At 48.3% G+C, this 13,002-nt stretch overlaps 1 protein-coding gene across 1 annotated transcript in view; it reads right to left on the bottom strand.

Moving 5' to 3' along the window:
• PLEKHG4 (pleckstrin homology and RhoGEF domain containing G4) overlaps window positions 1–13,002 on the bottom strand; it is a 159,999-nt gene that overhangs the window by 114,305 nt on the left and 32,692 nt on the right. Inside the window, 2 exon segments of the mRNA XM_039503354.1 lie at window positions 4,830–7,041; window positions 12,311–12,508. Of these exon segments, the coding sequence (XP_039359288.1) occupies window positions 4,830–7,041; window positions 12,311–12,508 (2,410 nt within the window).

Raw genomic sequence — 13,002 nt, 5'->3', positions numbered from 1 at the left:
AGCTTCTTGCATGCCTCTTGCTCCCAGTTCCTCACACACACTTCCTCTCCTCTGGCTCCCCCTGGCCTGCTTGGAGTGAGCCCTTGTATAGCATCAGAGGGGCCTTAATTAGAGTCAGGTGCTTAACAGCCTCACCTGACTCTTAGCAGGTTAATTGGAGTCAGGTGTTCTCATTAGCCTGGAGCAGCCCCTGCTCTGGTCACTCAGGGAACAGAAAACTGCGTATCCAGTGGCCAGTATATCTCCCTTCTATTACTCTGCTGTTCCCAACTGGCCTGGGTCTATCACATTATGTTACTGCAAAGTTGGGAAGAGGGCGGAGAGCTTAATTTTTAAAAAATGGAAATTGCAGAATATAGCAGATTGCAGAAAAATCTGCAGGGAGAGCAGGGGCATATGAATTTGCCACAGCTGCAGATTTCTCCTTTCCCTGAGGTTAAGGCAGCAGTTGTGGGAGAGGGCTGGGCTGTGCAGGGTGCAAAGGGACATTGATATTCCTCTTGCAAACTGCCCCATCGACAGCCTAGGAGCCTCAGCTCTTGCAAATTCAGCACAGTCCACGATTCTGGCCTGATCCCAGTGTGCACTGTAAAATCACTAGTGGGCGGGGTGGTAAAAAAATCTTAGACGCTGCTGAGCATGCTCAGAAGTGATTTTTCAGTCACATAACTATTTCATTAATAGCCAACTCTTTTTTTTCCAAATGAGGACTCCTTCCATGACAAATCTGCCTTGTCTTTACGTTATCAGTGCAGGGGAAATGGCAGCCGGAATGTCTGTACGTGGGAGCAGCGGGGGTTTGCTGTGCTCTCCCAACTCAGACACAGCAGAAGGGGCTTTGCTTAGACTTTCCAAAGACACTTCACTTTTGGGTAGAGATCAAGCAAAGTATGTTTCAGCTCAATTTGGGACTGTCTCGGGACGTCAGAGGTGGGATGAAATATGGGATTATAATGGCAACAGTTTTACAACCTCAACTATAATGTGAACTGGCCAGGGGTTAGACTGCATGACCCCTACAGTGCCTTTTAGTCCTATAGTTCCACGATTCTGTGAACTGAACGATCAAGAATTTCACTCTGTAACTCTTAGAACTTACAGACACAGAACTGCTGGCAGGGAACGCGGTTGGAAATGAATACCAAAAGGATAGCAAATATTGTGTCTAGTTCACTTTGGAATTGTATCTCTAAGGTTATGTCTACACTACAAGCACTACAGTGGCTCTGCTGCAGCACTGCAGCTACACCGCTGCAGTGTAGACACTTACTAGACTTGGATCTAGACTGGTGTCAGTGGTAGAAGATGACAGAACAAGGAGTAATGGTCTCAAGTTGCAGAGGGGGAGGTTTAGGTTGGACATTAGGAAAAACTTTTTCACTAGTAGGGTGGTGAGGCACTGGAATGGGTTACCTAGGGAGGTGGTGGAATCTCCTTCCTTAGAGGTTTTTAAGGTCAGGCTTGACAAAGCCCTGGCTGGGATGATTTAGTTGGGTTTGGTCCTGCTTTGAGCAGGGGGTTGGACTAGATACCTCCTGAGGTCCCTTCCAACCCTGAGATTCTATGATTCTATGACTACAGCGAGGGAAGAGGTTCTTCTGTTCTGTAGTAAATTTACCCCCTTGACAGGCAACAGCTAGTTGATGGAAGAATTCTTCTGTCAGCCTAGCAGTGTCTATACTGGGGCTCAGGTCAGTTTAATGACATCTCTCAGTGGGGTGAAGTTTTCAAATCCGGAATGATGTACATAGGTTGACCTAAATTTTAGGTGCAGACGAGGCCGTAGTTGTTGTCTGGGTTAGAAATGGCGAGATAATCATAATGAATTAAACAAGCACCTGCCATCCAAGGATCTCAAAGCCCTCACAAATGTTATCGACCGAACTAAGCTTCCCACATCTCCGTGAGGTAAATTATCCCCCTTTGCACTTTAATTTATTGTAGTGCCAGTGATAAGGAAACACTCTGAGTATTTTTAAAAGCCAAGTACCGCCAGCTTTGAGACAACATTTTGGTTTTCCCTACCCCTTAACTCATATTTTGAGTAAAGTATTTTTAACACAAGACCTTTCAACTGAAGGGCTACGGGCCACGGCTCAGAACAACATCCAGGCTGGGACTCACCTATTTCTGCAATATCTCCACTGTCATGACCTTTAAAAACCTAATGTATTTTTGAAATAGAAAGGCCCTTTGCTTTCCCTCTAAGTATTATGTCACTAAGTTCCACTACTGCAGTGAGTGGACATTGCACGTGAACTGGAGAGCAGCCAGCATCTCTCACTTTCATCATCTCATAACCTCAACTGGGATCAGTTATTTTTGGACTCCTCAGATGGGAACATTGAAGCACTGAGGCGAGGGTCATTAAAAGAGTGTGTGGCAACCTGAATGCCCAGGTTTTCTGACTTCCAGCCATGGGCCTTTCACCTCTGGGTCATCAGGCAAAATCTGGCACAAGACGGCAATGACTAAAACCAGTTACCATCCAATGGCTGCTTTGTAGCCCATGTGGAGAGTGTCTCATTCTAAGGACACATCACAGTTGTTAAGTACTAGCATCCACCACTGAAAAGCCTACACACTGGGCATGGAAGTGAACTCCTATTGTTTGTGTGGGTGTGTCTGGTCATTAGTGGGGTAGCATTGTCAGGGGGAACTCACTCACAATGCACCAGAACAACAGGTAGAGCAAGTTGGTTTCCCTGGCTATCAATACGTCACTTTCACGAACACTGAGGCCCAATCTTCTCTACACCTATAACTGCCAGGAAACCCAGCTCCGTCACAGTGTGTCCTGATGCTTTAGTGTAGACACGCCTTAGCTGTGGGTATGTCTACACCGCAATCAGGAGGCGTGACTGCAGCGCCGGTAGATATACCCAAGCTAGCTTTGATCTAGCTAGCTCAAGTAACAACAGCAGTGAAGCTGGGACAGCATGGGCGGCAGCTGTGCAAGTACATACCCAGGGTCCTAAGAGCGCAGGACTAGCCCCCTGGCATCCGCCCCTGCTACCATGGCTTCGCTGCTATTGTTACTAGAGCTAACTTTGATCTAGCTACGTCTACACAGGGCCGGCTCCAGACCTCAGCGCGCCAAGCGCGCGCTTGGGGCGGCGTCCCGCGGGAGGGCGGCAGGCGGCTCCGGTGGACCTCCCGCAGGCATGCCTGTGGAGGGTCCGCTGGTCCCGCGGCTTCGGTGGAGCATCCGCAGGCGTGCCCTCCGCAGGCACGTCTGCAGGAGGTCCACTGGAGCCGCGGGACCGGCGACCGCCAGAGCGCCCCCCGCAGCGTGCCGCCCTGCTTGGGGTGCCGCAAATCCTAGAGCCGCCCCTGTGTCTACACATGCTGCAATCACACCTCCTGATTGCAATGTAGACATGGCCAGTCCAAGAGACACAGGATATGACGTTAGCCCAATTACAGGGACGTAATTAGGCCCGGACTATACTGCAACTTTTGGACATGTAACAGTCAGGTAACAACAACTATGCTTGTAACCAGATCCCACACCTCAGTTATGGCTGTAGTGCAACAAAAGGAAGGTGGGGATTTTGTGTCTACAGTACAGGCACTGTATGGAAGCTCCCATCTGTCTACTGAGACCCCACAAGATCTGTCTCTTTAGATTTGGTCAGGCGAGCTCTAGCTAATGCAGTTTCATGGTCTGTTTCCCATAGCCTTTCAACTGTCCTCTCATTCTACTATTGCAGCCCCTGCTAATTTTTCCTTGATTTAGAGATGTCTAACTGGAGTGTCCTGTGCCCGTGCAATGTTTTGGAAGATTTGAACTGCACGGTTAGGTCTGTAGCTCTGCTAACTCTCGAGACACTATGACTCGAGCATTGCAATCTGTCTGAATAGACACTACATCCATATAACCTTGTGCAGGAGCCTGACATTTTACCTGCGTGTCCAATTTCCTCTATGGGAAGGACGGTGATTTCATTAATGCACAAGCCTGGATGTCAGGTGATCTGGGGTCTGATCCCAGCTCTGCCACTGAAACACTGTGTGACTTGGGTGAAGCCACTTAACCTCACTATGCCTTCACTTCCCCATCTGAAATGTTGTGATTGGCCAGGCCACTCAGGCTAACAGCCTGCTAGTTTAATCATAAGTGAGTTGGAGAGAGGGAGTTTTCAGTGGGGGTCCTCAGTACTAGGATTTGCTTTCTACACTACTTCACCAGAGTCCAAATCTGGTGTTCTGGTCACATTAAAAAGCCCATCTGTTTTCCTGTGGCCTTTTTCTGCTGTAGCCTTCTGCCCCAGGTAACCTCCCAGATCTGGCCTTCAATTATGAAAGGGTCAGAACAATATACATTCTGTTATGATGGGATGATTTAGGGGGGTTGGTCCTGCTTTGAACAAGGTGTTGGACTAGACGACCTCCTGAGGTCTCTCCCAACCCTGATATTCTATGATTATTACACATTTCTATTGTGCATATTTATTAAGTGCACATTACCATGGGAAGTGGGGATTACCTGGTCACCGGAAGGGCTTTAAAGACTGGCAATGTTGTGTTGGACAAAATACCCACACTATGCCCACTTGAATGTAGGATGACAACCCCAGGCCATAGTGAGTCTGGGTGAGAATAATGCCTCTCCTGCCAGTGTACATTCATAGTGCCAAGGTAAATGCTTCCAGAATCCTCTCTCAGCCATAGGCTCATCTAAATGCACAAATATAATTAGTGTTTAAACAGTGTTTAACATTTGCTAAAAAATTTTCTCCAGGAGGCAGCTGCCTGTCGGGGGTAGGCTGTCTGGGCCCTCCTCTCTGTGTGCGTGTGTGTCTCAAATACAGAGGACAGATGCTTACCTTTAGAAGGTGAATCCTGAGAAGCTGCTTCCTGCTTGGAAGGGGTGGATTTTGAATTGCTGCTCCATTCAGCCAGCTGCATTGGCCTCTTAGTATTATCCCCATCCATAGGTGGAGAAGATGGCAGTGTGGCCTCCGGTTCCTCTGCTTGGGGTTTCAGCATGTCTAGAGTTTCCAAGGCTGCCGACTCATTCCCAGCCTTTGGGATGGTCCTTCTGCATGACCTCTCTTGTTCAGCAGCACCTTGTTTGTTCTCCGGACCCCCTTGCAAATCCTGTCCTGCCACACGTTCCAGGCCAACCCCTTCTGCTGGGGTTTGCAATAGCACAGAGTTCGCTACACTTTTGTGACACTGGATTTCCACACAGCTTTGTTTCTCCTCACATTTCTCTCTATCCCTTTTGGTTTCAGTTTGGCAGGAGCTCTCTGTATGTACTCCTACCATTGTGCCATTGTTATCTAGCTGTTTTGCTGTCTGTCTGATCTCTGTTAGCCCAGAGGTTTGGAGTAGTTTGGCTTCTTCTACTTTCTGTTGTGTACAGCCCATGACCTCCTGTCCTTTGTCCTGTGGCAAGTATCCATCCACCCCCCTGTCAACAGCAGAGGAGTATGTATGGCTATTCTGCTTCTCATTCCCCGTGAATGTTGGTTCCTCAGTCTCTTTGCAGACTTCCTCAACACTAACTCCACTGCCTAATTCTCCGAACTGGTCTGCTTGTCCTCGGTTCAACTTTGCAGGCTGACTTAACGGAGGACGATGTTCTGCTAGCGGATTACTGCAATGATTGTGTTCTACAATTCTATCTGGCACATCCACTGATGAACGGAAGCATTGTTCTGTCAGACCTGAGGATTCAGATGTAATCTGAATGCCAGAGTCTTCCTCAAGTCTGCAGTTTGCTGTGGAATGTCCTGTGACAGAAACCGGAGCAAAATACACCCGGGTGCTGTCACTGTGCTCATGGGCTCTCACTTGGTTTTGCATTCCCTCCCTAGCAGCAGCATTCAATGGAAGTGCTTCTAGGCTCGGCTCTGTGGTTTCTTTCCCAGTTTCTGCCCTATCATTTTCAGCTTCCGTTTTTCCAGGAGTCTCTATTAATTGTTCCTTGCATTCAGCACTGTCTCCAGCACAAACATCATTGTAGCTGCACATTGCATATCTCCAGTCTATCGTGTGCTCACTGTGTGCCCCTTGCCCCACGGAGGATGAACTCTCTGCATTGCTGGCTGGAGATGCAGCTGTGTGAAAGTTAGAGTCTGAATTCCCCACACTGCCAGGATCATTTGATTCCAGCTGACATTTTGGTAACACTTCACCATGTCGCATCCTTTTGTTGTTTTCCAAATGAATTCCATTTTCATGAGCCCCTGAATAAGAGGCCCTCGGTGTGTCCGTCTGACCGTGCTGCTTTTGTATGAGTGTTGAACAAACCAAGTTCTTTGAACATGTGCTACTGTCCCGAAGGACAATAAGCCTGTGTTTGTCTTTAGAGACATTCACTCTTGGTCTGGGCTGAGTTCTAGAATTTAAGGCAATCGATTGGGTTAAGGAGCCCACTTGTGGCCCAAATCTTGGCAATGAAACTTCCGTGAGCTCTACGTACTCTCCTTCAGGGTCGCTTTCAGAGTCCTCCAGGGGCACAGGACTCATACCATTAACAATGGTGTCAGCTGATTCCTGAGTAGTCCTGCTAATGACCAAATTGTCCTGCATCACTTCTTGCTCCGGCAAAGCTTGAGGTCCAGGAGCCGGTGAGTTGCATTTGGGATGCTCCATTGGGAAGCACAAATTTGAAGATTCTTTAGCCATTTTGAGAGCTGTGATATTATTTTCAATTATTTTTGGTTTATCAATAAATTCAGGATTGACGATTTTATCCCAGGGAACCCGGAATATTTTATCATCAGAGGCTAGTAAACAATTTTCCAGCGCTGTACCCATCCGCTCTCCATTGATGGACTCCAACCATTCCACAGAAAAAATAGAGGTGTAAGAGACCTCTGGGACCACAACTTCCTCTACATTATGTTTGTCGTTTGCCAAACATTTCAGTACTATTCGTGGCGACTTCTTTAGGTAGGGCACCACCTGCAGGTAGAAGTCACCAGGCTTTAAGGCTCGCCAGTCTATGGAGGCCAGCTGGACTACAATCTTCTCATGGACACAGAGAGGCCAGCCTTCGTGGTGGAACAGCAATCCACAGTACTGAACCTATGGGGAGGAGAAAAGCATTTCAGCACCAGTGATAGAAAGAGGTCACCACAGTCTTTGTGACAGAAAAGATGACACGCTCCCTATTACAGTTTGCAGTGTTGCTGTACTATGTTGGCCCTAGGATATGAGAGAGACAAGGTGGGGGAGGTCATATCTTTTATTGGACCAACGACTGTTGGTGAGAGACCAGCTTTCACCCTACACAGAGCTCTTCTTCAGGTCTGGGAAAGGTACTCGGAGTCTCACAGCTACATATAAGGCAGAACAAATGCTTAAGCATAAGGAATTAACACGTTGCAAGGTGCCCTCGTGCACAATTATTATCCCCGTTTTAAAGATGGGGGAAATGAGGCACAAAGATGTGAAGTGACCTGGACAAGGGCACAAAGAAGCTGGGTTTAGAACACAGAAGGATTCCCACATCCTAGGTCAGTGGTTCCCAAACTTTAACAGCCTGCGAACCCCTTTCACTAGCACGTCAAGTCTCGCGAACCCCCTCTTAAAAATGAGTATTTCCAGGGATTTTCTCCTGTACCTGAGTATAAATGATAAAAGCAGTGATCTTGGAAATATAAAATTTGTTTTTATGACATGCTTATTACATACTATTTATTATTCATTATTTATCATTACAGTATTTTTATTACATTAGGAAAATGGCAGCACTCTTCCAAGATCTCACCTTTCCAAGATCTCACTCAAAAGAGTTCCTCCTACACAAGCATTCAGGTCTTGAGCAGTCCAGGCAAACAGCGCATGTTACAACAAAGCTTAAACTTGTTCTTCATAATAATTTAAAAACAAGACTAGCTGCCTATTTAATTTTAAAAACAGCAGAAAATATTCACCTCCCTTTCCGTTTCTCATAAGGAGTCTTGAAGTTTAAATCTCCTCAGTGTGATAGATAGGCTTGCTTTGATCTGCTTAGCTCTTGGACATCTAGGGGCTCTGGGCTGCTGGCCCTATGCTGCCCGGGATCCCTATGGACAGCTCTGTCCACCATTAGGGAATTTTTTCCCAAGAACCCCCTGTACCATTTCGCGAACCCCCAGGGGTTCACAAACCCCAGTTTGGGAATCACTGTCCCAGAGCAATGCTCAAGCCAGAAGACCCCAGCTCTCTCTCAGCTGTGACTTACTGGAGCAGAGGGAACTGAACGAGAAAGGAATTCCAAACATTCTGAACTTCTCTAGCAAGCAAGACAATGTATGTACCTAAGCCAATGCAACCAGACAACTGCTTACTTACTGCAAATTTGCGGATGATTTACTGTACAGTACTAACACGAACAGTTTTCAAAGGCTGCAGGCAGAGAGCAAGTGGCCAGGTGTTATTTACCGACTGCCTGCAATGAGACATGGGCTGTACAAGCATTGGTGATGTTTGCCTGCCTTAGGCCTGGTCTACACTAGGGGGTGGGGTCGATGTAAGATACGCAACTTCAGCTACGTGAATAGCATAGCTGAAGTCGAAGTATCTTATTTCGACTTACCTCCCGTCCTCACGGCGCGGGATCGACGGCCACGGCTCCCCCGTCGACTCCGCTACCGCCGCTCGCTCTGGTGGAGTTCCGGAGTCGACGGGAGCGTGTTCGGGGATCGATAGATGAGACGTGATATATGGATCCCCAATAAACCGATTGCTACCCGCCGATCTGGCGGGTAGTGTAGACATACCATTAAGGTGCTCACGATCTACACTAGACGCAGACCTCAGTACACAGGATACCAGCGTGCAGGCTGAGTCGGCAAGCTGCCTTTTCCCCCTTTGCTATAGGCTTCCCTTCTCTATATACCTTGTGGGCTGAAAGGATTCAGGAGTGAGATGTGTTTTACAGAGGGATTTGAATGAAGAAAATTCAAGCCTGTGCTAGCAAAGCAATGCTGAAGTGGTCAATACGGGGCCTGCTTAAGGTTTCTGTTTTCTGCTGTAGAATGTAGGTTCTCTGTTTTTTTAAACAGGGTTTCTAGAGTGTCTCTAACCCAGTTACACTAGGAGAATGACCCATTTCTGACAAGTATGGGCAATGGGGCATCATTTCAGGAACCCCGCGGGGTTAAACCCTGCTGGAATATTGCACCAGGTAAAGGACACTGCTTATCTGCCACTATTTGAGGGTCTACACTTGGAAGATGGGGGCCTGCGGTAGGAGGCCACTGCAGCTGGCTGGCTGAAGGAGGTGCAGGTACAAGAGCTGATGGAGGGAGCACAGCAGGACTTCTAGCAGGAGGGGTGGTAGCCAGCTACCTATCAACAGGCTCTGGGAAAATACCCTCCGGTTGCCATGAGCTGGGAATTAATCATGGATTTTTGGTCTGTCTCCTGATATTTGAATCCCACCCACCAACCCCCCCCCCCGGTGTGATAATTGGTTTGGCCAGGCAGCATGATGTGCCTGTGTCCCCTGCACACCGACCTCCATTCATTACGCACCCCCACCCCAGTCAGTCAATCTGCCCCTGGCTGACAGCGCCACCCCTGCTCCTCCTGCAGCTGTGGAGGCTCTGCACGGTGCAGACTGCACCTCCAGGCCTGGGGCACTCACCACGGCCAGGCCGGAGCAGCTCCAGCAGGGCTCCTCCTCTGCCACGTCCCAGGGTGCAGCACAGAGGGGAGGCGGGAGGAAGGCGCCGACCCACTGTCGGTGGGAGGGCGGGGGGAGGAGGGCAAAAAGCCGGCCCCGGAGCTATGCGGCTCCTCTCAGCCGTCCCGCTTGCCTACCCAACTCTCCTTGGCACCGGCGGGGCGGGAGCGCCAGCAGCCCGCACTGGCTGTTCTCCCCCGGGAGGCGGGAAGCGGGAAGGCAGCCAGTTGGAGGGGAGCAGCTGCCTGCAGCAGGGGCCGAAGTCCCTTCCTTCGCCGTGGACTTGCCAAGGCGGCAGTGCCAGGCGTCTGTTCAGGGGGGCTGCCCCACAGGCACTGCACAGCAGCAAGGCCCAGGGGACCGCCACAAGGCCTCTCGCTCGCCCTGGGGAACTCTCATTATCTCCCCTTATTTCCCAACATGCTCTGCCAGACTCTAGGGTCTGACTATAACTACCACGTGGACTACATATCCCAGCAGGCCTTGGTCTCAAAGAACGACTGGCTGAACTCACCAAGAGCTGAACTCACCTTCCCTCTGACTGGGAGGGGAACTGCAGCCCAACCTGCCCCAGCCTTGGGCCCTAAACCTGAGCTCTGAAGAAGGAGCTTCTCTATAAACCCAAACCCCGCAACCACTGCCTGCCCCTCAGGGTCCACATCTCCTGTTTCACAGGGTCTTTATGGGCAAATCTGGAACAGGGGATTACTGAACCGGGAGGGCTCCCCATAAATCTCAAAGAGCCTGTACACTCTATTACGGACCGCAACCTGGCCTGCTCCTCTGTGTGTACAACGTTAGATGTGCAAACCTGCACATGCACATTCAAGCAGGAACACCTGCACATCCAGGTAATAGATTGCAGCCACTGTGCATTTTCACATGCAAATCACAATTTTCACAAACTGACAAATGGATCACGTACAAGTGTGATAGTGCAAAGTACATGTGCAAGATTGCACACACACACACACCAGCTGGAGGCCACTAACAATCAGGACCAACATTTACAGTGTTGCCAACATTTGCAATTTCATCGCAATTCTCATGATATTTGTTGTTTTTCTTAAATCCCCAACTCCTGGAAGCAAGTGATCACGCAAGAATCTCAGCTTTCATTTCTTCCATAAGAAGTTTCTAGCCCTCCTGGTGGCAGAGAAAACCTTGAAAATGTGACCCAAGTGCACCCTAAAGGCTCAGAATCCAGAAAACAAAGAAAAAAAACCATGTTTTTTTTTAAAGATCATATGATTTTTAAGCCAATCTAATAACTTTGGAAGGCCTGACTCATGATTTTTTAATGCTTAGCGCTGGCAATGCTGGAAAATGCTAATCTCAGCATCATAGTAGCAGCAATGTAATGTGACTCCTCGAGGCTACTGAGTCTGGGAACATTCCAGCAACCATCAACAAGGAGTGGGAGTTCTGGGCAAAACACCGACTGGCAACGTTTAATCCAGAGTGTTCTCCTGCCAGCAGCAGAATCTGGCTTCCTACTCCGTATCACTGAGGAGACTCTAGGGGATAGAAACTACCATATTCCAGTCAGGTGTACCTCAGTAAAGGTTCAGAAACAGACTCAGCTAAAACTCCCTTCAGTCCTTTCATTCAAGGCCTCTGTTTATGCTCTCCACAAAGGCACCAGCCCACTTCTGATTTCTGGAATGTAGGTTTCAATAACTAATCCTCAACCATCTCTTGTCCATCTGCCTGTCCACATACTATAAACTATAAACATAAAGAAATACATTAATGATACTTTTTGCCAGCACTTTTATGGACTAATGCTACAAGAAAACAGTGCTTTGCAAGGTTTCAGAGTGGTAGCCGGGTTAGTCTGTATCAGCAAAAACAACGAGGAATCCTTGTGGCACCTTAGAAACTAACACATTTATTTGGGCATAAGCTTTCGTGGGCGAGAACCCACTTCATCAGATGCATGGAGTGGAAAATACAGGAGCAGGTATCAATACACGAAAGGATGGGAGTTGCCTTACCAAGTGTCAGGTCAGTCTAACGAGACAATTCACTTAACAGCAGGATACCAAGGGAGGAAAGATAACTTTGGAAGTGGTAATAAGAGTGGCCCATTTCAGACAGTTGACAAGAAGGTGTGAGTAACAGTAGGGGGAAATTAGTATTGGGGAAAATAGGTTTAGGTTTTGTAATGACCCAACCACTCCCAGTCTTTATTCAGGCCTAATCTGATGGTGTCCAGTTTGCAAATTAATTCCAGTTCTCCAGTTTCATGTTGGAGTCTGGTTTTGAAGTTTTTTTGTTGAATAATTGCCACTTTTAGGTCTGTTATTGAGTGACCAGAGAGGTTGAAGTGTTCTCCTACTGGTTTTTTAATGTTATGATTCCTGATGTCAGATTTGTGTCCATTTATTCTTTTTGTTCTTCAAAAGTTTTCTTTCCTCCCTTGGTATCCTGCTGTTAAGTGAATTGTCTCGTTAGACTGACCTGACACCTGGTAAGGCAACTCCCATCTTTTCATGTATTTATACCTGCTCCTGTATTTTCCACTTCATGCATCTGATGAAGTGGGTTCTAGCCCACGAAAGCTTATGCCCAAATAAATTTGTTAGTCTCTAAGGTGCCACAAGCACTGCTTGTTGCTTTTTCTACAAGAAAAGCCTCCTGAGGAGCTGTACACAGGCCTCTGGAGACAGCGATACTTACACAGGCATCCTGCTGAATGCACTGCAAGATGTGCTTTGCTGGAATCAGGAAATCTATGAGGTAGCGCAGTCCATCCCCGCGGTACGTCTTCTCCACCACGTCAAAAACCTGGCACAGAACCGTGGCTGCTGTGGCCTCAAACGGAGGGTAGAGCACGGATAAGGTACTCTGTATGCACCTGTCCAGTGATTCGGAGTCCTGTCGAGAGAGAACATTAATGGCACCAGGATGCCGCATGTCCCAACCTCGCCTCCCAGAGAACAGAGGGGACAGCATGCTAAGGACCCCCAAAACTCCTGGGGTGCAGCCCCTGCAAGATGTAGGGCCTCTCAAGCAAAGGAGGAAGAGGAAGAATGAGCTTAAATCCTTGTTAACTTCCTTATTATGTGAATTTTCATGTAAAATAGTCTTTAAAATAAGGTCCCCCAGTGTGTGAGTGAAGCGCTCACATAACAGAGCGCTGCACACGGCTCTGAGATCATCACAGCATCCAGCTAACACAGCAAATCCTTCTCCCTGCTGAGTCGGGTGGGGCTGCAATTAACGTGTTATTGCCGCACATCAGTGAAGTGGGGCGTGTGGATCTGCAGGCCCAAGTTTCAAACACCTTTTCAACCACGCCACATTTGGAAGCTCCACTCAGCACATAGGTGTGTAAAGGCCGGTGTTCCATACCTTGGAGGGCTAAAGAG

This window comes from Mauremys reevesii, linkage group 16, assembly GCF_016161935.1.
Source record: "Mauremys reevesii isolate NIE-2019 linkage group 16, ASM1616193v1, whole genome shotgun sequence".
NCBI lineage: Eukaryota > Metazoa > Chordata > Testudines > Geoemydidae > Mauremys > Mauremys reevesii.
Note: the sequence above shows the minus strand (reverse complement) of the source record. Positions and strands in the feature narration are given on the sequence as shown.